The sequence below is a fragment of the Cervus elaphus genome, chromosome 20 (genome assembly GCF_910594005.1).
Source record: "Cervus elaphus chromosome 20, mCerEla1.1, whole genome shotgun sequence".
Lineage (NCBI taxonomy): Eukaryota > Metazoa > Chordata > Mammalia > Artiodactyla > Cervidae > Cervus > Cervus elaphus.
Window position 1 is genome coordinate 139,423,931 of NC_057834.1, and position 24,689 is coordinate 139,448,619.

Consider the following 24,689-nt stretch of genomic DNA (forward strand, 5'->3'; position numbering starts at 1 on the left):
TTTTGTGAATAGGACTTACGGTGTCATATCCAACAACACCATGCCTAGCTTTGTATCCTGGTTTCCTTGTAATATTATTTTCTTCTGGAAATTTTATAGATTTAGATTTTACATAACATTTTGAGTTACTTTTTTGCATAAGTGGTAAGTTTATATTCACTTTAAAAGACATATCAAAATCCAACTCTTCCAGCATTGTTTGTTGAAAAGCCTATCCTTTCCCCATTGATTGCTTTTGCATCTTCGTAAAAAGTGTCAGCTGGTTACATCTGTTGCACTGATCTATGTGTCTGTTCCTTCACCAATACCACACTGTCCTGGAATCTAGAAGAATGGTACAAATAACATTTTTGCGGGTCAGGAATAGAGATGCAGACGTAGAGGACAGATGTGTGGACGTGGGGGGGGGGGAGTGGAGTGCGGGATCCGGGTGTAAAACAGACGCTAGCGGGGCGCTGCAGGGCAGCTCCGGGAGCTCAGCTCGGCGCTCAGAAGGATGGGAGGGTGGGAGTGGGGTGCGGGGCGGTCCAAGAGGGCAGGTATGTGTGTGTATGTGGCTGATTCACTCCGCCCTACAGCAGAAACGAACACAGCATTGTAAAGCAACTAAATTCCAATTAAAAAAATACACTGTCCCAATCCCCGTAGATTCATAGGTCAAAATGGATATTGTGACTTTTCTAGCTTTTATTTTTCTGAGCCAAATTTGTTTTAGCTATTCTAGTGCCTTTACTTTTCACATAAATTTTAGAATCAGGTGGTTGATATCTACAGGAATTTTGATTGAGATCACGTTGAATTTAAAAGTCAATTTGGGGAGAGATGACGTCTTAATAAATATTGAATCTTCTAATTATGAATGTAACTCTTCACTTAGGTCTTTGATTTATCTCATCAGTGTTTTATAGCTTTCGGCATATTGATTTTGCATATATTTTGTTAGGATTTATACATATGTAGTTCACATTCTTGCTGCTATTATAAATGTGTGCTTACTTGCTCAGTTGTGTCTGACTCTTTGTGACCACATGAACTGTAGCCCGCCAGGCTCCTCTGTCCACGGGTGCTCCAGGCAAGAACACTGGAGAGTGTAGCCATTTCCTTCTTCAGGGGATCTTCCCAAACCAGGAATCTGCATTGCAGGCAGATTCTTTACCATCTGAGCCACCAGGGAAGCCGCCAATATAAATGGTGCTATTTTTTAAATTCAAAGTTTCAACAGTTTATTGCTAGCATATAAAAATAAAATTTGTGTTTGTAATTCTGTAGCTTGTAATAACATATAATGGAAAAGAATCTGAGAAAGAATATACATATATGTGTGTATTCATATATATGCATATATAACAGTCACATTGATGTACACCTTAAGCATAGTCAACTGTACTTTAATAAAACATAAATAAAATGAGTGTACATTATCATTGCACTCTGCAGGCTTGGTTAACTCGTATTAATTATAGTGGATTTTTGTGATATTCATTCAGAACTTACTGCCTTTTGCGCCATTCTTCTGTTCTGATCTGTGCACCTCCTTTTTCATTTCGCCTTACTGCCCTGGTCAGGAGCTCCACTATCTTGCTGAATAGGGGTGATGAGAGAGGGCATCCTTGTCTTGTGCCCAGTCTTAAGCGTTAAGTCTTCACTTTTTGCTGTTAAGTAGGATGCTAGCTTGGGCTTCCCAGGTGGTACTAGTGGTAAAGAACCCGCTCGCCAGTGCAGGAGACATAAGAAACGGGCTCGATCCCTGGATCGGGAAGAGCCCCTGGAGGAAAGCAAGGCAACCCACTCCAGTCCTGCCTGGAAAATTGCACGGACAGAGGAGCCTGGCGGGCTGCAGTCCATGGGGTCACAGAGAGTCAGACACGACTGAGTGAGCAGACACGCACACACACACACACACACACACACACACACGATGTGACCTACAGACTTAGTGTGGACACACTTTACCATGTTAAGGAAGTTATCCTCTACTTCAAGTTTTGATTAGCAAGAGATATTGGATTTTCATCAAATGCTTTTTCTGCGTCTATAGAGATGATAATGTGATTTCTCCTTTGTTAGCTTAATACAGTGAATTAGAATGATCAGCTCTTGAACCGTGCTTGCATTCCCAGGATAAACCCACCTAGGTCATGGGGCATCGGCCTTTCTGCGTACCCCTACATTCAACTTGGTGAGATGCAGTGTATGTTGCGTGCTACATGGCTTCGATTGTGTCTGCCTCTCTGTGACCCCATGGGCTGTAGCCTGCCGGGCTCCTCTGTCTATGGGGTTCTCCAGGCAGGAATACTGGAGTGAGTTGCCATGCCCTTGAAGTGAAGTGAAGTTGCTCAGTCATGTCCGACTCTTTGCGACCCATGGACTAATGTAGCCCACCAGGCTCTTCTGTCCATGGGGTTCTCCAGGCAAGAATACTGGAGTGAGTTGCTATGCCCTTAGTGAGATGTTATTGAGGGGATTTGTTTCTGTGTTGAAGAAGGACATTGGTCTATGGTTTCATGGAATGTCTTCATCCGGTTTGATTATGAGGTAACGCTGACCACGTGAAAGGACTTGAAGTTGCCTGGGCTGAGGGTGGAAGTACGCTGGGCTGGCGTACCTGAGGGCACCTGGAGCTGCTGAGACGGGTGCAGCCAGTGCTGAGGGAAGCAGGTGGATGCTCCCGCGATAAACACCACCTGGCACCTCCCACCCCTCAAGGCTCGCTCTCCCCTCTCTACCTGGCACTGGGAGGCGCGTGCTACCTCCAGACATGCTGGACAGCTGTCCCTGTGGCTAGTTAAGGCCCCAGCAAACAGAGCAACACATGAATAAAGCCGAGCAGGGGCCCATGGGTCTGGTGTTGCATAAAGAGCCATTTTATTTCTTAACTGGACAGAGCTTAAGTGCACACACATGGGCAGGAGCCAAGAGCCTAACACTCGGGTTCAGGACACCAGGGAACTAGTCGTTACATCAGGATGGCGGTCACGGTGCAGGGGCCACACAAGCACATATGTACAAGCCACGGGGGACTCGGGGGACGGCTGGCCGCAGGAGGCCTGGGTCTGGGGAGAGGCTGCAGCCTCGTGTCTGTCCCAGGGGATGAAGGAGAGGGCCTCTGGGGTTCCCGAGCTGGGGAGAGCTGACGGGGACCGGCATGGCAGCCCCATTCGGGCCATAACATCGGCGACGTTCAGGGACCCTCCTTGGGTGTCTTGCCTCATCCGGCCCAGGGGTGCCGAGGGGGTCCAGGACTGACGGGAGATCACCGCAGTCAGCGTGCTGGGTGTGTGTGCATGTGTGTGTGTGTGTATGCGTGTGTGTGTGTGCGTGCGCATTGTCAGAGAACGAAATGCTGGCATCTTAAGAACAGTCACTCCGAGCACAGAGGCCTTGAAACTGACAAGTCTCTCAACACCTGCCCCTGACACCCAGCCCACTCACCAGGACCCAGACTCTCCCGCCCGGGGCTCTGCCCAGGGCCGCCAGAGTGCCCCCAGGGGGGCCGAAGGCGTGCCCCCCTTCCTGGAGGGGACGCGGGGACACCCCCAAATTCACAGCAGCTGCAGCCCGAGCAGCCTCAAGCACCGAAACAAAGCCCGTCCGAGAGGTGGCTCCCTGCATCCTTCCCGCCCCTCGGGGATGCAGCACGACCCTGCACCCAACCTTCCCGTCTGCGCCCACCCCCGGGCCTCCAGACTGGCCCCCCATGTCACCAACGGGACAGGGTCCCGGACCCCCTGTGCTGGCTCCCACAGCACCCGGCCCGGGACAGCGGCTTTCCCGACACACAGACGGAGCTCTTGGGCCCAGGCCGAGAGGAGGAGGCGGAGATGGGCAGGGACACCCTGAGCACCACGTCCCCGCTGGGATGGCAGGACGCAGCAGCCGTGGTGGCCCCCGTGGCCGTGGGGGCCCCGGACGCGGGCAAGTCCCTCAGGCCCGCCCCGCGCAGCAGGGGCTCTGCAGGCTGGCTGGCCCCAGGCACCCTGCCCCCAGACAGGGCCTCGGACCCTGGCGAGGCCGCGGCCTCAGGCTGGCTGACCTGAGGGGCCATGGCCGGGCCCTGCGCCCCAGTCTCCCCGCAGGACAGCGGGGCACTCGGGACTGACCCCCAGAGCTCACCCGTGCGTCCTCCCCCTGCCCGCAAGGCCGGCTCAGTGTTGGTTCCGGAGCGGCCCTCAGCCTGCTCTCTGCTCTCCGCCTCCACGGACCCCGGGGCGCTCGGGCCTCCGGTTTCTGGACGGTGTTCGGTCCTCGTCTAGACCCTCCACCTCTGCCACCTGCTCTGGGTGCCGCAGAGTGGACGGGGCTTGTGCTGTGGCTGCTCTCCCCTGAGCTGAAGAGGGGCCGGGAGAAGGAACAGCTCCCCGAAGACCCCAGGCCAGTGGGTTCCCCGACCAGACCCTCAGCCCGGGCGACCCTCGGGCACAGAGTCTGAAGAGGGGACGAGATGGGTATCATCATGAGAGGCCAGACCAGACACGGTGACACCCTCGGGCACAAGAAAAGGCTCCTGGAAGACAGATGACCCAGCGCTGGCACTGGCCACCCGCACCGGCTGCCAGAGTCTCCCCCGGGACCCCCCGAACACTCCTCTCCTGGCAAGAGAGGGGCCCACGGCGACCTGGGGCTCACGCTGCCCACAGCCTCTCATAGACCCAGCCCCGCCCCCGGCTGGCCGGGACACCGGGCACCACCCTGACCCTCTCACCCCAGACCGGGCGCCTGGGCCCCCCCACCTGCTCCCAGGGATGCGCTGCAAGTGTCCCCCAGCGGTCACGGCTCAGGGGCTGCCGTCCAGGTAAGACACGCGTTCTACTCCTGGTGCAAGGACACACCTGTGCTGCTCGGCCTTCAGGCAGCACACCCCCGACACACACGCACACACGCACACACACACAGGCCCCGGGACCAGGCCGGCCCCGCGTGCGTGGGGACAGGCCTCAGCTGCGGCCGCGGCAGCACATCCCCGGGGCCATCTGTCCAGCTCCACGTCCCCGTGGCCCCCGGGGAGCCGCCCCGACACGTCTGTCCCCGAGAGGCTTGGGAGGTGTGTGTGGGAACAAGGGGGCGGGTCCATCTGAATCCTACAGGTCTACGTGAAGGCGTTAGAAATAAATACTTATAAATAGAACACAGTCTTATTGTTAATGTCTGAGAGAACTGTCTCAACGTCACTAACTAGCGTATATTAATTATAAGTCTGTCTATGCTTAAAAAAATATTAGAACGGCGGCGACGCCCCGTGACTGCTGCCCCCCCGCCTTTCTGGCGCCTCCCAGCTCCTCCCACCCGGGGCGCCTCCTGCAGAAAAAAAGGATGACACGTGCGGCCTCTGCTGGGACAGGTCGTGTGGCAGGTCCCCGGCGGGGCGGGCATCCCAGGAGGCGGGCGGGGCTGGGCGGCGCTGACACAGACGGTGACGATGACGGGACGCGGGGCCGGGCCTGTGGGAGGCTGGGCTCAGACCCGCATCTGGGCAGACCTCCTCCTGGACAGCTTGGACCTGCGGGGCCGACAGGAGCGGCGGTCAGAGGGCCGTGCCCGCCTGCAGGCTGGCATGAGGGGCATCACGGGCACACCCCTGCCTCCCTGACTGCCCGGGAGACGTACCCTCTGCCTCTTGCCCCTGGGACTCGGTGGGAGCAGCCCCCCACCCCCACAGCCTCCTTTAAAAGGTCCCCCGCCAGGGGCGAGGCTCGGCCACCCAGGGCCTGGTGGTCCCGACGCAGAGGTGCCCTCCCGCCGGCCGACCGTGGACCCTGGAGGCCTCGGGGACCCACACACGGGGCGGGCCGCAGGCGACGTACCGTATGGTCCCGGCCAGCAGGGGGTTGAAGGCGTACAACCAGTCGTGCATGTCCTTGTCGCTGCTGGCCTGCAGCAAGATGCCCCGGTGCTCCGTGCACACGGCGAACGTGTTGGGGGGTCTGCAGAGGGGGCCGCCGTGAGGGGCGCCAGGCCTCCCGCGCTCAGCCCGGGGCAGCCACTGCTCCTCGGGGGCCGGGGTGGGGGTGTCGGAGAAGGGGCAGCGGTGGAGTCCGCGGGAGGGTCGGGGCAAAGCTGGGGGCAGGAGGCTGCACCTCTGGGCCCAGCGCCCCGCTGGCCTGCAGGGCTCCTGACACCCTCTGTGGGTGTCTCTGGAGGAGGGACTGTGTCATGAGCCATCAAACGGGGCATCCTTGGGATCCACGCTCGCCCCACCCCTCACTGCTGGTCATCACCAGGACGGCGCGCCCCATGGCTGGGCAGAGTGACCCCAGAACACGAGAGGCTGAGGCCCCTACCCGTGCCGTCCAGTCACACGCCTCGGCCATGCGGTGAGGGGACGCGGCCCGCGGGGGACTGGGCCCTGCTCCCACCCTCCCCGCCAGCCCGTGGCGCGGCGCACCTTCAGCATGGCCTGCTGGTCCTCACTGTACTCCACCTGGGCGGTGGACAGGTTGAGCACGAACCGCTCCACGGCGTCCTTGTCGCTGTTGTACATGTAGGCGTAGGGCCGCCGCACCACCACGAAGCGCTTGGCCCAGCCAGCCGTGTGCGGCTCCAGGAAGTGCAGGTAGCCCTTCTTGGAGACGATGGGGCTGCAGGGTGGCGACGTGTCAAAACTACCTCCCCACGGCCTCCACCCGGCCCCCCGCAGCCTCCCACCGGGCCCCCCCCGCAGCCTCCCTCCAGGCTCCCCCCCCTCCCCCCGGCAGCCTCCCACCGGGCCCCACCCCGGTCCAGGCTCTGGGCCACCCACCCGTCCTCCACCTCAGCTCATTTTCCACCCCTGCCCTAGGTGTGGGGGGGCTTGGTCTTCTGACTACAGCACAGAGCTGCCCCTGCCCCACATCGAGGGGTGGTCTGCAGGCACCCAGCACTGTCCCAGGTCAGGGGGGCAGTGTTCTGACCCCCAGAACTGCCCCACATGGGGGTAGCAGTCTCCTGGCCTCCAGAACTGCCCCTAGTCAGGGGGCAGTCTCCCAACCCCCAGCACTGCCCCAGGTCTGGGAGCAGTGGTCTCCTGACCTCCTGCACTCACCCAGGTCAGGGGGTGGTCTCCTGGCCCCCAGCACTGCCCAGGTCGGGGTGGCTGCCGTCCCTGCAGAAGCAGAGCTGGGGTCCTCAGGAGCCGGCTGGGCGGGGCCCCCACACACCTGACGCGGATTTCCTGGATGTCGGGCACCAACAGGCGCTGGGGCTCCTTGTCGGCTTCCGCTGCCCGTGCAGGGGAGGGGGGCTTCTTGGCATCTGCCTCGGGCAGGGGCTCAGGCTCCGGGCTGGCCGGCCGGGAGCAGGGCTGTAGGGTCCTAGGGGAGCAGAGTGAAGCTGCTGCGGTGCCAGGACGCCCCTGGAGGGCCCGGGAACCTCGGTGGGCTCCTTGGGGCCAGCATCAACCCCCGGGGCCGTCGGGGCACCCGACTGGGTCCGCCCGCCACCGGCTCCTTCTCCAGGGGCGTCCTGGCCCCCCACCCCGGAAAAGCAGCTCCTGGTCTCGACCGAGGCTGACTCGGCTTCCTCAGGGACCATCTGCGTGGAGAGAGCGGGCGGTCTGCGACCTGGCCCGAGGGGCCGACGCGCTGGCGGAGGCGGCCTGTCTCAGGATGGGGCCCAGAGGGCTTCACGCCTTTCTCAGTCAGAGGAAAGAGACCCCGAGGAGCTACAAGATCTGGGGGTCAGACACGGGTGGTGTCAGCAGGGGGCCCCCACATCAGCAGAAGTCAGTGGACCCAAAGGGCCCCGAGTCTCTGCTTTGTCACCGCTTTTCCACTATTCCATTTGCCACTGGAAAGGCCTTTCGTTCAGTGTTTTGACCTGTTCCCAGCCTTATAGAAGAGCACAGTTTAAATTTACGCTTTAGCAGAAAGTGGCCCAGGACAAGCAGCATGAGCCCTGCCCCGCTGCATGCCGCCCCCAGACGCCCCCCACCACCCCCTACACCCTGCCATTCGCTCCTGTAGGCGCAGGCTGTGCCGGCCCGGCCCGGCGCGCACGTACCTTAGGTCAGAGGCCCCGTACCGGCCCTCGACCAGGGAGGGGCAGGTGGAGGAGGGGGTGAGCGTGGCGGCCCCCAGCGGGGACATGGACGGGTCCCGCAGCAGTGTGACCGACATCTCGGAGAGCTGCGGGGGAGACGGCATTCTCTGGGCCAGTGTGGGGCCCCCGTGGGGGGACACCCCCCACCCCTACTGCAGGCCAGACCCTCCCTGCCCGCCCCACCCAGGGCTTCGGGCTCTGCCTCGGGGGAACGGAGGACCCCTGGGAAAGGACTGAGGAAGGTGTAGCCTCTGAGCCCCGACATCAGCACGTGTGGCCCCACGGCCACAGCAAGAGGAGCTCTGGGCAGAGGGCAGAGGGCAGGTCGCCCGCAGGGCCGAGTGAGGGCGCGGGCAGGATCCCCTCCGGAGGCTGTTTGGAGGGCAGCACAGAGCTGGGGGACAGGCCCGAGGCTGCTGGCCCCGATGGGCCCTGGGTGAGGACGGAAACCAAGGAGGAGCTGGACTCGCCCAGGACAGGTGCAGCGGGGTAAGGCCAGGTGGGACGGGGCTGCTACTGGGGACAGTGGGCAGAGGAGGGCGCCTCGCTTCTGCCCTGCACGGGCCCTGGCCCCCAGCCCTGAGCTCGGAGGCATACCCCTGGGCTGGGAGAGGGTGCCCCTGCCCCGTGCCCACCTTGCTCTCGCTGGCGCTGACGCAGACATGGCTGTGGGTGTACTCCCTGTTGAAGGAGTGAGTGAGCAGCCGTAAGCACTGCGGGGAAAGCAAACGCCTGGTCAGGAGGCCCTGGACCCGGCTCGGACGCGGACGCGGGCGGCTAGACGGAGGGCCGGGCGCTGCAGGAGGACTCCCAGGGGAGGGGGCCATCTGAGGAATCCTGTGGCAGGCTGGGGCCTGGGCAAAGGAGGGGGTGGGGGCACACAAAGTGCAGGAGGCCTTCCCTGTGGCTCAACCAGTGGCAGAAAGGGCCGCCTCTGGTGGAGGTGGTGAGCTCCCTGTCACTGCAAGTATTCAAGGGGGGAGCAGGTCACCGCTTGGGGGAGGAGGCTGCAAACAGTGCCCGAGTCCCATTGTGGGTGGGATGGGGTGGGGACGGGGTCAAGGTGACTCTGGGACCCTCGTCCTCCCAGGTCCCAGTGGTTGCCGACACCGGGAAGGGCCGGGAGGGTGGCCACCCACCTTGACAGCCAGCTCCCGCTGCCTCTCACTGGGCGCCTCCAGGGATGCCGGCCGGGCCTCGGCCGTGAGCGGGGAGGAGGCGCTGGACGAGCCATGGGCCTCAGAGTCCTCGCTGGAGGCAGGGGATGGCGCCTCGGGGCCGGGCCGCTGGGCCGTCTCCAGCTTCTCCCGCAGCAGCAGATAGTGTCTCGTCTTCTCCACCTGCGAGGAGCGCGAGCACGGCCTCACTGCGCCAGCCGGGCGGGGAGGGCGCGGCCGCGCTGAGCCCCTGGCCCTCGGCAGGCCTGGGAGAGCCCGCCGCTCCGCCGGCCATGGTGGGCGACCTGGAGCCTGCAGACCTGCCCGCGCCCCAGTGCGAGCGGACGGGCAAGCTCCAGGGGTGCAGCCTCGGGAAGGGCCCAGAGCGTGGACGGATGTGGACCCCAATGCCCTCTTTCCACCCGCTGCCCTGGCCGGTGGTCAGTGCCCGCCGCTGGACACGGGCTGTCCTGACCGGAGCCACCAGAGGGCCTCGCCGCCACCCAGTTCTCCTCCCAGTGTCCTTCTCGTCTCCACTACACGCCCCCCAGTCTGAGGCTGGACCAAGGACGAACGTTCGCCGGAAGCCGGGGGCCATTGTGAGGCCCTGAGCCCCACGACAGGCGGGCGTGCGAGCGCGGTCAGGGCGGGGACAGGGGTCCGGGGGGCGCCGGGAGGGCCCGGCCCTCACCTCCTGCAGGAGACTCAGCTTCTCCAGCTCCCACTGGTGGTCCAGGATGAGGCTGTCGCTGCGCGGCCTCCAGCCTGCCAGGTTCTCCTCGCCGCGGACGTAGGCCACGGACGTGTCCAGCACCCTCCGGCGCCGCCGCTGCATGCCTGCACGGGCCGCGGACGTGGCGCACCCTGGGGGCCACGCCCGCCCCCACCGTCCCCGGCCCCCAGGGCCTCCGCGTGAGGGGCTCCCCGCACGGCAGCGTAGCCGGCATCACCCAATGTGCCCCGGCTCCCTTCTCCCTGCCCTCCGTCGGGGCCCCGCCACCCCGGGGCAGAGGGCGCAGGGCAGACGCCTACCTGGGCTTCCCGCGTCAGCCACGTGGCACAGGCTCAGCTCGTACACGCCCGTCACGCGGTTGCTGTGGAGAGGGGGGTTGTCACCCACGTGGCAACGGGCTGGGCGTTGTCACCCGCGTGGCGACGGCCGGGCGCCCGTTCACCATCACGTGCACTCTGGGCACAGTCACATGGCCCGCACGCCAGGCAGTGGGGGCTGGGGGGTCAGGGTCCCCGACCCAGGCCCCCGCTGGCCCCCTTTTTCTTGGGGCCGCTGACTCTGCCTAGGACACCCCACTAACCCGCTCATGGAGGGGGGCCCGTGGTCCCAAAGTGACCTCCTGGACGACAGGGTCACAGGGTCATGGCCATCCAGGACCCCCACGCTCTTTCCTCCTGGCTGTGCCCCCCGGGGCAGCCGCCCACAACACGGGGTGTGTGAGCATCACTGAAGGTGACCAGCAGGGTCCTGGCACCCTGGGTGTCCCCGCTCCTGGGGCAGGGTCCCTCCACTGCCTTCCTCCTCTCCCCCAAGAATGCAGAAGAGAACACTGGGCCTGGGGTCCAACCCCCTGGGTGCCGGGAGGCCTGGCTCTGCACATGTCCCTGGGGACGTGCCGTCCAGGGTCCCTCTGCCCCACCTCCCCCAGGGCCCAGCAACAGGGCCCCGCGGCTGCTGCGGAGGAAGGTCACCCGGGCCACCCACAGGGACCCCACAGTGGACACACAGGCCTTCCTGCTGCACCTGGCAGGCAGACCCCAGCTCTCTCCCGCCCCCCCAACACAACATCCGCATCCCCACAAGTGCGCAGAGGCCTCCTCCAGTGGTGCAAGCGAGACGGGCCGGAGAGCACTCCTGGCGGGCTCACCTCTCCGAGGCCCGCAGGCTCCCACTGCCGAATAGGTTGCGGATGGAGCGTGAGGCGGGCAGCTTGGCGTCGCGGGAGTAGAAGACCATGCAGAAGTCCTTGGTGACCACAGCCGGCTGCGTGCAGTTCTCCATCTGTGGGGGCGGGGCGGGTGGGCTCAGCCCAGGCACGCCCGGGCCAACCCAGCTGGGGGGCTGTCCTCTGTCCTCTGCAGGTAGGCCCAAGAGCCACACCGCCCGCAGCCGCAGACCCTCCCCCTCCCCCGTCCCCGGGGCAGCCCCAGTCCAGGAGAGTCTCTGCCCCCACCTTGAACCAACTTCTGTTGGAGCTGCCGGGGGCCAGGGGCCAGGTGTCCCTGCAGGACACCCCGACATCCCAGACATGGGCCTCAGCCTTCTCACCATGAAACTGGGATGACACACTCCCCAAAATGTTTGTGAGGATCTGACCGGACCCTGTCTATGCGCCCACGGGTCAACCCTAAAGGCCACAGGAGATCACTGCCCAACGAGCGAGCTGCTGACTTAAACAGCAGGTTCTTTGGTTTTCCTGAAGCTCCAGGCTGACAACTGACAAAGCGGATGTGTCCTGGGATCCTGGGCAACATCCTACCAGTGTTTGCTCAGCTGAGCAAACCTCATCCCGTGGGGCGGTCACACTGGTCCCCATGTCACAGCCACAATAATTAGACTCTGGGGGTAGGGAGCGAGGGAAGGTGGGTACTTCAGTCTCTACCACCCCGCTGGCTGTCACACCAGCAAGAAATGCCCACACCCCCAGCCTCCTCCTGGGCTTCCAAGCAAGTCACAGCCAGAAACCCTTGGGATGGGGAAAAGGAGGCTTCTGTTCTTGTGCTGTCTGGAACATAGATGCAATGTCTGCTGGTGCTGCAACCCCAAGGACAAACCCACACACTAAAGATAGAGGAATTGACTAATTCTGAGCACTCCCACTAAAAGCACACAGATTTAACTGAAGGACTCAAGAAGCCCTCTGAGAAGACAACAGGGTTGACCGTGGTTGTGTGGGACTAACAAGCATCCTTATTGTCCTCTGGCCAGCAATTCAGGCTGGGGAGATGGGTGATTTGGGGGAGGCTCTGGGCACAGGTTTCTTGCCTCGATATAAGCAGAGAGGGTCATGTAGATCTTCTCTCGGTAAGGGGTGACCCGGTTCAGCAAGAGGGAATTGTGCATGGAGCTGTCCCACGCAGCCTCAAACTGGTAAAAGGTTCTAGAAGGAAGCAGAGATGAGGGAGAAAGATGACGGAGCGTGGTGTGCTCTCGGCGGGGATGGGGACATGCAGACACACAAAGACATACGGACGTGTGGGCAACCTGCAGGGCGAGCCGCTGGGGCCGGAGTCCAGGGAGGACAGACCCCTCCTTACTCAGGACCGGCCTGGGCTGGGGGCTCTGGACGCCCCACCAGGAGGAGCCCTGGAGCGCTCTCAGCTCCACCCTGGGGGATGGGAGGTTTCAGCCGGGGACTCTGGAGCCGAGGTGGGGATGGGAGGGTGGAGGGGAGAGGGGCTGTGACCACTGGTGGGAGAGGAGAGGCGAGGGACCCCCTGAGCCTGAGTAAGGAGGCACACGGTCTCTCCCTGGACCCGAAGGGAGCCTGCGGGTCTGTAGAGCTCTCCGCGGCATCTCCTCCCCAACTGACGGCCCTGGGGAATGATGCTGGGGGTGGAAACCGGGGCAGCCCCCCAAAGACAGCACAGCCCCTGCGGCCACGGCTGGGCCCCACAGAGCACAGAGCAGGCGGCGGGTGCTTCTTTCTGTCCCCAGGCTCTAAGTCAGGAAGCAACGACCGGGGCATGAGCGCCGTGGCCAGGAACCCACGCTGCGGGCGGCTTGGGGCAGCCTCAGGGGCCAGACGAGTGGTGGCCGCCACTCTGGCCGGCTTTCCTGTTACTCGACAGTTTCTGCTCTCAATCGTTCTAACCCCTGCCTCAGTCCCGGGGTGAGTCGAGGACTGTCACTCATGAGATGGGAATTTGCCTCAAACCCTAGCGTGGCTGCTCTGCGAGCCCTGGCAGCCCCAGCTTCTCCGGTTTCCACCCAGCATCCCCACGAAGACGCGGCAGAGAACACGTCAGCGCAAGCGGGGCGCCGCACACGCACCCGCACGGCCAGCCCCGCCCAGGGGAGTGGACGGCAGGGCGGCGAAGGCGCCGCCCCGTCTCCACGGCATCTGGGCCACGGGAGAAGCAGCGGACAGGGCGGGGCCAGTGCCGGGCACGACAAGGAGGCAGACCCAAGGGGAGGAGGGGAGGACAGCAGGGACCGGAGGGCGGGTGGGGAGCGGGGCGGACATCAGACGGGAGAGGAGACTGGAAACCGGAGAGGGCGGGCCAGCGGGCGCGGAAGAGAAAAGTGAGCTGTACCTAGTGTCACTTCCAAACGAAACGCTAAAGGCGGAGGCAGCCAGGACACACGTACACACACAGAAGAGACCACATGTCAGAACGAGCACCATCACCCGGCCGGGTACAAGCTGACACGGAGCAGGCGGGCGCCGCACCACGCTGCCCACAGGGCTGTCGACCACCGGCCCGGGGCCCAGACACAACCCGGGGGGCCCACTCTGAGCACAGGAGGGTGGGGGGCCCACTCTGAGTCCACGAGGGTGGGGGGCCCACTCTGGGCCCCGGGGGGTGAAGGCCCACTCTGAGTCCACGAGCAGACACCCCATTCCCCGTGTCCTTGGGTCCGTCCCCAGCAGAACCAGCTGGGCATGCCTGGAGCTGCCATCCAGAACCAGAGGGATGCCCTCTGTCCCGGGGGCCCCCAGATGCTCCAGCTCTGAGGGTCCAGGCCCGTGGACAGAGCCAGAGGCCCACTGCAGCCCAGCTCAGAGCAAGATGCCACTTCACAGCACATGACCTCGGGCTGTCAGCAGACACGCCACACCCTGCCTCCTGGTCAGATGGTGGCGGTCACTGTCCTGCCTCACTGAGCCATCCTGCCGGCTACGTGAGCCGGTGTGGAGCAGAGGACAGTGCCTGGGCAGCATGGGTCAGGACTAGTCCTCACCCCAGACGCTCCCAGTGGCCAGCACCTGGCTCAGTGCTGCCCTGTCCGCCTGCCTCAAATTTCGCTGAAGGACACTGCTGGATTCCTGGCAAGTGCTGGGGTGCGAGGACTCAGCCCACCCCAGAAAGGCCAGAGAGCGGCCCATGCCCATGTGGGACCCAGGCAGTCAGGTGGGGGCCCCTGAGCTTGCTGGATGGGGCGTGGGGGCCACTGACTCGTGCCCCGTTGATGACATGGCAGGAAACTCAGACCCAGTGGGCTCAGAGGGAGCCACGGTGTACCCAGGCGGCAACTGGGAGGCGGGGGGCCCCCCGGGACCCCACACCCCAGTAGGCATCAGGTCACTCGGGAACTGCCCCCCCCAACCCCTGCAGCACCACTCCTTCTGAGCAACACTCAGCCAGACCCCGTGCCGCTTTTAAGGGGGACGGGTGGCCCAGACATGGGGACTCTAGAGCCACAGGGTCCGCTTCACTGAGAACTGGTCAAGAACGCAGATTCCAGGGCCCTCGCACCCACAGAAACAGAGATGCCGCGTGGGGCCACCTCGAGGGCAGAGAATCGGCAGTTCACAGTCAGCTTGGCCCCAGCATCCTGCGGACCCTCTGCACCCAGGCATCCTGGGGAAATGGGCCACAGTAGGGCCAGCCCAGCCGCTGCCCCGGCGAGGCCGTGGGGCCTAGTCTGTCCTGCCAGCCACGCGCCGTGCTCCGGACTCCACTTGAAAAGGGGCAGGCACCCAGGCTGCACCCACAGCAGAGCCCCCCAGGCTCCGGCAGGGGGAGCTGGCCTGCACACTCCCTGGCCGTGCGGAAACTCATCGGCACAGTCCTGCAGCCCTCACACTCCTCTGTCCACGTCCAGGAGGCTCGGCTGACTTCCTGACTCCAGGTGAGCCCTCCAGGCGGGGAGGAGGTCCTGGATGAGGGGCCCTGCCGAGTGGCCTAAGGGGTCGGGCAGCAGGGGCCTAGAGACAGGACCACCAAGGTTCAATTCCGGGACAAACAGTGTGAGGCTCAGACAAGCAAGGACCCACATGGGGAAGACTGGGAACTAGGGACTTCCCTGGTGGCCCGGTGGTTAAGGCTCTGAGCTTCCACTGGTTTGACCCTAGTCAGGAAACTAAGACCCCACATGCTATGTTGTAAGGCCAAAAAATAAAAATGATTAAAAAGAAAAAGTTAAAAAAAAAAAACAAAAAACTTTGTTGACAAAGAAAATGTCATGTGTTGCAAAACATCCTTCCCGTCTCATTTCTTGTTCAAACAGCGTGACCTTGTGGCCAGGCAGGGGTCCTGCCAGACAGGGATCCTTTCTCCCAGGTCTATGTCAGGGAAGCCAGCGTTAGTCCTGCCTCTGCACCCTCTCAGCATGTTAAAAAGCAGAGATATCACTTTGCCAACAAAGGTCCGTATAGTCAAAGCTATGGTTTTTCCAGTAGTCGTGTATGGATGTGAGAGTTGGACTATCAAGAAAGCTGAGCACCGAAGAATTGATGCTTTTAAACTGTCGTGTTGGAGAAGACTCTTGAGAGTCCCTTGAACAGCAAGGAGATCCAACCACTCCATCCTAAAGGAGATCAGTCCTGGGTGTTCATTGGAAGGACTGATGCTGAAGCTGAAACTCCAATACTTTGGCCACCTGATACAAATAGCTGAATCATTTGAAAAGCCCCTGATGCTGGGAAAGATTGAGGGCAGGAGGAGAAGGGGACGACAGAGGATGAGATGGTTGGATGGCATCACTGACTCAATGGACATGAGTTTGAGTAATAAACTCCGGGAGTTGGTGATGGACAGGGAGACCTGGAGGGCCTTCCATGGGGTCACAAAGAGTCGGACACAACTGAGCAACTGAACTGAACTGAACTGCACCCTCTCGGGGCTGCAGGAGGCCCTGGGGTGCTCAGAGGCCCAGGGGCTGCCCAGGGGGAGGTAAGAGAATCTCAAGGCTCCCAGCACGACCCCCTGGGCACTCTTTGAGTGTGACCACTTCCCCTGTTGCGACAGCCCGACAGGGCTCATTCAGACAACTTCTGAGAAGCGTCACAGCCGTGGGCGCCCATGGGCAGGCACAGTGGGCAGCCTGGTGCAAATGGGTCTGCTGAGAATCTGCAAATGAAGCCCCTCCCTTGAGGTATCAACCAGAAGTGCCTTAGACTCTGGGAAGTACGTTTCTTGACAATGTCACCTTTAGTAGAAGTGGCCTAGGAATTCAGGGAAGGTGATCTGAGCCCCCTGAATTGCAGCCAGGGCAGCCCTCCTATCCAGTGGGGACCAGGGTCACAGGGTGCAGCCACGCGGCTAAGAGCAGGAGAGCGACCTTGAACCTCACAGACTCAGCTCTTTGCACAGCCGAGCGGCGTCTCCTGCCACGCAGAGCAAGCACTCTGACCAGACGGATGGAGGGAAGGGAGGATGGAGGGGTGAGGGGACAAATGAACGCCTCACCGGCATCTGAGCTTCCTGGAGACAGACTCCTCCTGTTTAGTCTTTAATCCCCCTTTTGAACAATTGCAGAAGAAGGCTCACATGTGATGGATGAAAGAATGAATCAGTGGGGTTGTGTCCCATGTGATGAGTGAATGAATGAGTGAGTGGGGGTCAGATCCTGTGTGACGGATGAGTGAATGAGTGAGTGGGGGTTGTGCCCCGTGTGACGGGTGAATGAATGAGTTAGTGGGGTCCTGTCCATGTGAGGGATGAATGAATGAATGAGTGGGAGTCGTGCCCTGTGTGAAGGATGAATGGATGAGTGAGTGAGTGGGGGTCATGTCCTGTCGATGGTGCAGCAAACAGGACAGAGAGGAGACTCCACAAGTTCCCAACCCGGGCCTGTCCCAGGGAGGCTGGGGCAGCCCTTGGGGCACCTGAGCCACCTGTCTGGAGAAATCTGATCCTGTGCCTGGTGGGAAGGGTGAGGGTCACTGTGGACCACCGACCTCCCCAGCCTCAACGCCACCTTACTTTAGGGTCACTGTGGACCACCGTCCTCCCCAGCCTCACACTGCCTTACTTTATAGGGTCTCGTGGCCCCTTGCTGCCCCGGGCACTGGGAGCCCGGGGCAGGAGAGTGAGCTCAGGTAAGATGCACGGACAGGGTGGAAGGTGGAAGGTCTGACCTCACTCTTCGTGGGTCAGGCTGGGTCACCACCTCTCCTCGCTCCCCACTGTGAGAGTGAGACCCCTGCATCTCAGCAGGGCTCCTCTGGAAAATGGGTGTGGTTAGCTTTTTAAAAACTAGGCTCTTTGCTGAGGAGGTTTGTGCTTTAGGAGTACTTCAAATTAAATGCTAGGACTCTAGAGAGTCCCCTGGGTGTCAAGGAGATCAAGCCAGTCCATCTTAAAAGAGATCAGTCCTGAATATTCATTCAAGGGACTGATGCTGAAGCTGAAACTCCAGTCTGTGGCCACCCGATTTGAAGAACCAACTTACTGGAAAAGACCCTGATGCTGGGAAAGACCGAAGGCGGGAGGATAAGGGGACGACAGAGGATGAGATGGTGGGATGGCATCACCGACTCAATGGACGTGAGTTTGAACAAACTCTGGGAGATGGTGAAGGACAAGGAAGCCTGGCGTGCTGCAGTCCCTGGGGTCGCAAAGAGTCAGACACGACTGAGCGAGGGAACAACAATGCCGGACACAACTGAGCAACTGAACAACAATGTAGCAGTGAAAATAACCACACTACACACATTAATAAGTTCTGCGTGCAAGGCCCCTCCTTAGAGCTTGTCCCATTCATCTCATTTAGTCTCGCACACTGAGGCAGCCCTCAGAGTCCCGGGCCTAGGGGACAGACCACAGGCTCCAGAAGATCCTGCCACACGTGCACGTTCGCACAGCCAGCCCGGCCAGCCGGTGCAGCCCCCAGGCCCCACCCCACCCCAGACATCAAGACGGCACCCTCTGCTCATCCCCAGAACCTCCCAACACAGCAGTTTCCTGCTGCGTGAAGCAGGCCCTAGGCAAGGCTCGGGGCTCTGACCCCTCACCCTTCCCAGCACTCTGGGCCTCCTCTTGTAGGCCAAGGCCACTGGGGGCCAATGAGCCCAGCTCTGCACCTGGGGGCTGGGGTGAGGCCCTTCTGCAGCCTGGGGGCTGGTGCAGAGGTCCTGCTGAGTAGGAGCCCCACCCCCACCCCAACCCAAGGCCCTCTCCTTCTGGCCACAGGGAGTGTTTCTATTTCATGATGTATCTGCAGGGGGTGTACTGGACCAGCCTGAGCACACCTCTGTCACACCAGGCTGGTTGTGGACACGCAAACTGGAACAAAATGCCCATACCCCTGTGTGATCATACTGATGGACTTATCAGGGAAACAGGCCCGAAGTCGGGTCCCCTCCGGGGATGAACCCTAGAGCTCTCTGAGAACAGGCGGACTGCAGGCTGCAGCTGCCATGGTGGGCCCAGTTTGCTTCCAGGACCAGCTGGCAGGCTGCCACCTCCAGGAAGCCCTCCAGGCTACCCAAGAGGGGCAGGGCCCTGCTCTCTGGGCCCCGCAGGGATGTGACCCTCCTCTAGTGCAGCTTCACCGCAGGTCTTCCTTGACAGAGTCCCCCCCACAGCCAGCTGCCTGTTCCCAGGGAGGACCTGATCCTGCCTCGGGTGCGCATGCCCTGGGGACACGCTGATGGGAACTACAGCCTCTGGCCACCCCTTGAGGCCTCAGCTAGAGCTGCCCAGGGCACATTCAGAATGACCATCCGTCCCAACACATCGCACCAGACCTGACCCCGCCCTCTGCCCTGGGCCCCACCCTGAGAAGGGGCAGGCACTGCCCTGCGCCCTGCGCCCCCTCAAGGACCAGGCGTCCTCACTGGAGGCCTTCTGCTGCCCCCTTCCTCTTTCAGGGTGCCAGGGCGCCCAGCTCTGGCCACAGTCCACACAGGCCCAGAGCAGACCGCGGCCTCAAGGACAGCGTCCGTAACAGGGACTGCGAGGCCGTCCACCCCGGGGCCTCCAGGACCCTGCACCGGGTCGCCAAGGCCAGAGCTCAGGTGGGGAGGGATCTCCGTGCCCGGCCCAGGAGCCCGTGACTCGGGGGCTGGTCCTGGGACCAGCGAGTCTGGAGCCCGGGCCCTTCGCCCCTCACCACCCACCCCCTTCCAGAAGGGTGTGTGGTGGCCTCGCCAGGAGCCTGGCTGGGTGAGGGGCCCGCACCTGAGGCAGCGGGGCAGAGCGGGGAGGGCTGGGCTGGGCCGTGCCTATCTGCCCTCCGTCCTGTACCCACTATGCACCTTTGCTCTCTCACTGTGTGGGGAGGGGGCCGGCCAGCCTGCATGCGGGCGCCTGCTCCTGCTGGGGCAGGGTGGGGCACGGGCAAGGCTCGGGGGGCAGAGGGGAGCGGGAAGCCAGCCATCATCTACAAGGGCAGAAACTACCGAAGCAGCCAAGATCGAGAGTGGAGGGCGGGGGTGCTCAGCCACGGGTGAGGGGGGTGGGGGGGGGTGGAGGGCAATGGGGAGGAAGCGGTGTGACGGGGAGAGGAAAAAGGAAATAAAACGGGAGGAGAAGACAGCAGAGACAGACAGGGAGGTGAGCAAGTGTGGAGGGGCCCGAAAGCTGGAATGAAATCTCGGGGCTGTGGAGTGGGGGCAGGCTGAAAGAAACCAGGGGCACGGATGGTACCTAGGCATGTCCGAATCAAGAAACTGCCTGCAAAACACAAACAATCACAGGTTAGTTGGGGGGGGCTGGGGGCGGCAGCAGTGGAGCAGGCGGGGCAGCGCGCAGGTGGCCCAGCGGAGCCGGGAGGCCGCACAGCGTGGGACCCTGAGCGGGGGTCGGGGGGCCAGGGCTGCGGCGAAGCAGGCGGGCAGCCGAGGCGCGGGGCCCAAGGCTGGCCCGGGTCTCCGGGTGGGGAGAGGGCCTGCCCCGTCACCCGCAGAGCTCTGAGGACGTCAGCCAGGGTCCAAGGGACAGAGGGTCCTTGGGGGAGCTGCTGGTTGACCAGCCAAGCCTCTGCATGCCACCCACCTGGGGCTGCTCGCTGAGGGGGTCCCCGAGACTCTCCCCAGGGCGGGGCTCGGGTCAGGGCCGTGCTGGAATGAGACAGCAAGGAAGATGGGGAGCCAAGCAAGGGCTAAAGCAGCTGCGGGCAGGGACTCTGGTCTGGGGGCTTCCTGGAGCCCCGGGGGCCCTGACCTCCCGCACTTGAGTTGGCCTCTCGTCCCATGGTCCCCAGGGCACAGGCCGGGCCCGCCAGCGATGGATGCTCTGACTTCCAGGAGCAGGGTGAACCTTTTCAGCCAAAGCCCCACTGACCTGAGGTCCAGCCCCCTAAGCTCCCCAGGACGGAGCCCAGGACGGGGCTGGCCACGTGTCCCACAGCCACTGTGCCGGCTGGAGGTCAGGAGCCCAGAGACACGGTCCCAGAGGCACCCGCACCCCCCTCCTCTCCCCGGTCCACTCCCCTTCTAGCCCAAGAATGGAGGCGTTGCCAGGACAAAGGGAGGGTCAGAGATTGGGTGGACGCTGAGGTCAGCCTCCCTGGTGACACGGGTCCCCTCAGCCCCACCCTTGGTCTGGCCTCAGAGGCCTGTGTCCCCGCCGGCAGACCGTGAGAGGGTGCCAGGCCCTCCTGCTGGGTCCCCAGGATGTCCCCACGGCGACGGGCCTACCCGCACGTGCCGCACCTCCCTTCCCGTAAGCCCGGCCTGCCTGTCATGGTGCCCCCACCCTCGAGAGAACACCCCCCAGCATCCTCATCCAACCCTCCCTCCTCTGGACACAGTGCAGCCTGCGTTTCCTCCAGAAGGTTCCAGGGCAGGGCTGGAACAGAGCCACGCCTGCCCCTGCGGGGTCGCTGCCCCCTCTCTGGGGAGCCTGCGAGGAAGCCCAGCTCTGTCTGGACCAGGACCCTTTATCCTTATGGATCCCGCTCCCCTGGCAAGGGGGGCCCCACCTGCTCCAGCGCACCCAGCCCTCAAGATACTTTCTGCAAACACGGCTCAAGAGCCCATGGAGATGCCCATGGCTGGAGCTCGGGGTCAGCTCTTGGCTTCTGCCCTTTGGACCAGGTTGAGCCTTTGGGACTTGGGAGCCCCCTCCTCATGTCCCCACACCCCCAGGAAGCAGCGTCTCAGACAAAGCCAAGCTTACCAACATCCCCCCAGGAGGGTGGCTCTGGCAGGGAGCTGTCCACCCCAGCCTGGCCCCCAGAGGCCTCTCCCCCAAAACCCCCGAGCCCAGCAAACCCAGTGAGGAAGAGCGTGTGCCAAGCCATGCCGTTGGGCACACCCCCACCCCGGGATGCCAGACCACCGGCCGGCTCAACCCTGAGCTCCTCCAGGACCCTGGGCCGCAGGGAGGATGCCTGCCAAACAGGACATGTGCCTGCAGCAGCGTGGCTGGGAAATCCGGCCGGTTCATCTGCCCACTGCCCCATGCTGCCTCCCGCCCACGAGAGTCCTGAGGACAGGACCCGGCTCCTCCGCCAGCCACGCCCACGTGCCCCTCCATCAGGTGAGCGAGCTCGCCAGGGGACCACATGGCCACGGGTCCCTCCCTGCACCACCTCCTGGAGGGCCAGAAAGAAGGCCTGGAGAGCTCAGGGCCCTGCGCAGCCGGGCAGGCCAGGTGGGGGGCTGAGAACACACCCCGGGCCGACTCAGGCCCTCCTCCAGAGAGCACCGACCCCGAGCGGACTCACCGGTCGTCCTGGGCTGGGCAGATGTATCCGGACGAGAGGATGCTGAGTGACAAGATGTTAGGGTCTATCAGGGACTCGTCCGTTTCCGGGGTGTTTCGGATGCGACCTGCGGGAAGGGGGGTGGGCCGCTGGTCACTTCCCAGGAGGGCAGGTGGGCGCCAGGTCCCCGCTCTCCACCTCTGCCTGGGCAGGAGCTTCCGGCTACGAGGCCGTGCCATAGGGCTGCCCACATGGCCACAGGGGCACCCAGCTAAAGGCAACACTGAGAGGCGCAGGGAGGCCCATGCAGGCTCTGCAGTTGGAATCCAGACTGCTGAGAGAAATACCAACTACCTCAGATATGCAGGTGACACCACCCTAATGGCAGAAAGTGAAGAGGAACCAAAGAGCCTCTTGATGAGGGTGGAAGAGGAGAGTGAAAAAGCTGGCTTGAAACTCAGCATTCAAAAAACTCAAGATCATGGCAACTGGTTCCATCACTTCATGGCAAATAGATAAAGAAAAAGTGGAAACAATGCAGATTTTATTTTTCTGGGCTCCAAAATCACTGTGAATGGTGACTGCAACCACAAAATTAAAAGACGCTTGCTCCTTGGAAAAAAAGTTATGACAAACCTAGACAGCGTATTAAAAAGCAGAGACATCACTCCGCTGATAAAGGCCTATCCAGTCAAAGCTATGGTTTTCCCAGTAGTCATCTATGGACGTGACAGTTGAACCATAAAGAAGGCTGAGCACCAAAGAATCTATGCTTCTGAACTGTGGTGTTGGACAAGACTCCTGAGAGTCCCTTTGACAGCAAGGAGAACAAACCAGTCAATCCTAAAAGAAATGAACCCTGGATATTCATTGGAAGGACTGATACTGAAGCTGAAGCACCTGACATGAAGAGCCGACTCTTTGGAAAAGACCCTGATGCTAGGAAAGATTGAGGGCAAAAGGAGAAGTGGACGACAAAGGATGAGATGGTTGGATGGCATCACCAACTCAATGGACATGCATTTGAGCAAGCTCTAGGAGATGGTGAGGACAGGAAAGCCTGGCGTGCTGCAGTCCACGGGGTCACAAAGAGTCGGACACAATTTAGTGACTGCTGCCCATGGCGCTGCCTGTCAGTGGACGTCTTCTCGCAGCCCAAGTTCAGAGCTTCTCAGTTTCTCAGCCATAAATAACTTGCAATATCTCCCCACCCCAGTTGATAGGTTCCAATCACCCAGCCTGGAACCCACAGGCCCTCCTACTAGTTGGAAAAGGACATCTTAGCAAGATGAGAAGGAAACAATGTTTCCTCTCTTTTTATACTTAAGAAAAAGAAGAGAAACACTGAGTCAAAAATGTCTCCTTGCAAGGGCTATTTCCAGCAGAGCCCTCTAAGATGCCTGTACTTGTGGTGGGGGCACGGGGTGACTCTGTCTATAAAAGGCACCAGAACCGCCACGAGTCACGACTCCCTCCTGGTGCCTCCGTTACCCACTTCTCGCCCCTGAGTGCAAGTGCTTAGTCAGACAGGCGTGTCCGGCTCTGTGCAACCCCATGGGCTGTAGCCCGCCGGGCTCCTCTGTCCGTGGGATTCTCCAGGCAAGCATACTGGAGTGGGTTGCCATACCCTCCTCCAGGGGATCTTCTTACGCTTATAGTGATGGTTAATTTGATCACTCTGCCTCCTCAAGGAATAAACAAGTAGTACTGAGTTTTCTTTGTTAAGTCAGAAAGGAATCACTGGGCCTCTCCCCCAGACCACATCTGCAATAGGGGTGTGTGCGTTTGTTCTGCTGTTCTGATTTGTGTGGAAATAAGACACGGAACATCTCAAATGAAACGTTTGTCCTGGGGCCGTCAGAACCCCGCGATCTACGATCCTAACCGAGTGACGCAGGACTACGGGCCCCGTCACATCCTTGCTGCTACCCGCTCAGAGCCACTCCCCAGTCCCAGGGACACCGTGCTCGAGCTGATGCCCTTGGCCACAGCAACGCCCGGGGCGAGGCCTCGGAGGTCCCTTAGCTCCAGGGCAGTGGGGTGGGGAGGCGGCTTCACGCTAAGGACGGACAGTGGTCCATCCTGGGAGGGATGGTGGTCCCAGTCTTTGAACAGAACCTGGGAAAACAGATTCTTCGTAAAGAGTCAGCAAAGGGAACATTTCCAAGGTGGAAGAGTTCACGGCAGGAAGTTACAGATGGAAAGCATCTAAGACCTGGCACTCTCTGGGAGCTGAATTGGGTCCCCTCAAAACAACATGTTGTGGTCCTGACCCTCAGAACCTCAGAACGTGACCTCGTGTGCAAACAGGTGCTTGGCAGACGTGAGGAGGTGAGACGCTGTCATGCTGGACTGGTGGGCCCTCATCTAAGCATCCAGGCCCCGTGAAGACAGAAGTTTGGGGTGACGCGTCCACAAGCTAAGGGCTCCCCACAAACCACCAGAAGCTGGAGAGGCGGAGGAAGGACCTCCCCTGGGGCTTCAAGGAAGCATGGCCAAGCTGCTGACACCCTCATCACAGGCCTTATCCACAACCACGACAGGACCAAGTTCTGGGCTTTCAAGCCATCTGGAGTGCGGGACTTCCTTACAACAGCCCTAGGAAGCTAACGCGGTGATTAAATAGAAGTCTGGAATCATCGCCTGAGTCCCTGCGCTTCTCTTCAGGTGAGGGGTGAGGCACAGAGAGGTTAAGTGACTCAGCCAAAACCACACAGCAACAGGGGCAGGGCCGGGTCTGGGGCTGAGCCGGGCGCCTGCGCTGCTCCCACCTGTGTGAGCCCTCACTCACCCACCACCAGCTCCCGCACTTCCTTCCAGCGGATGTGGCTGCCCGTCTCGTGCAGCAGGGTCACCGTGATCCGTCTCTGGATGCCCTGCCGGGCACAGGCGGAGACCGCACGGTCAGACAGCGAAAGGCCAGGCGAGGGCGGGGCTCGGGGCGGGAAGGGGCATGGCAGGAAGGG

The 24,689-nt window shown here is 61.6% G+C and overlaps 1 protein-coding gene across 21 annotated transcripts in view; it reads right to left on the bottom strand.

Moving 5' to 3' along the window:
* Positions 1-2,841: 2,841 nt before the first annotated feature.
* Positions 2,842-24,689, bottom strand: part of KIF1A (kinesin family member 1A) — an 86,943-nt gene continuing 65,095 nt past the window's right edge. For 6 of the 21 annotated variants that reach the window (XM_043877605.1, XM_043877610.1, XM_043877609.1 and 3 more), the window contains 15 exons: positions 24,515-24,599; positions 21,745-21,850; positions 19,722-19,748; positions 13,440-13,463; positions 12,169-12,283; positions 11,051-11,184; positions 10,203-10,264; positions 9,862-10,007; positions 9,153-9,353; positions 8,649-8,726; positions 7,975-8,099; positions 7,134-7,286; positions 6,383-6,575; positions 5,802-5,921; positions 2,842-5,497 (listed from right to left, as the gene is read on the bottom strand). In XM_043877605.1, the coding sequence (XP_043733540.1) occupies positions 5,216-5,497; positions 5,802-5,921; positions 6,383-6,575; positions 7,134-7,286; positions 7,975-8,099; positions 8,649-8,726; positions 9,153-9,353; positions 9,862-10,007; positions 10,203-10,264; positions 11,051-11,184; positions 12,169-12,283; positions 13,440-13,463; positions 19,722-19,748; positions 21,745-21,850; positions 24,515-24,599 (1,851 nt within the window). In that variant the 3' untranslated portion in view covers positions 2,842-5,215. The remainder of the gene's footprint in view (positions 5,498-5,801; positions 5,922-6,382; positions 6,576-7,133; positions 7,287-7,974; positions 8,100-8,648; positions 8,727-9,152; positions 9,354-9,861; positions 10,008-10,202; positions 10,265-11,050; positions 11,185-12,168; positions 12,284-13,439; positions 13,464-19,721; positions 19,749-21,744; positions 21,851-24,514; positions 24,600-24,689) is intronic. The other 15 variants (XM_043877608.1, XM_043877613.1, XM_043877611.1 and 12 more) reach the window with 3 other exon arrangements.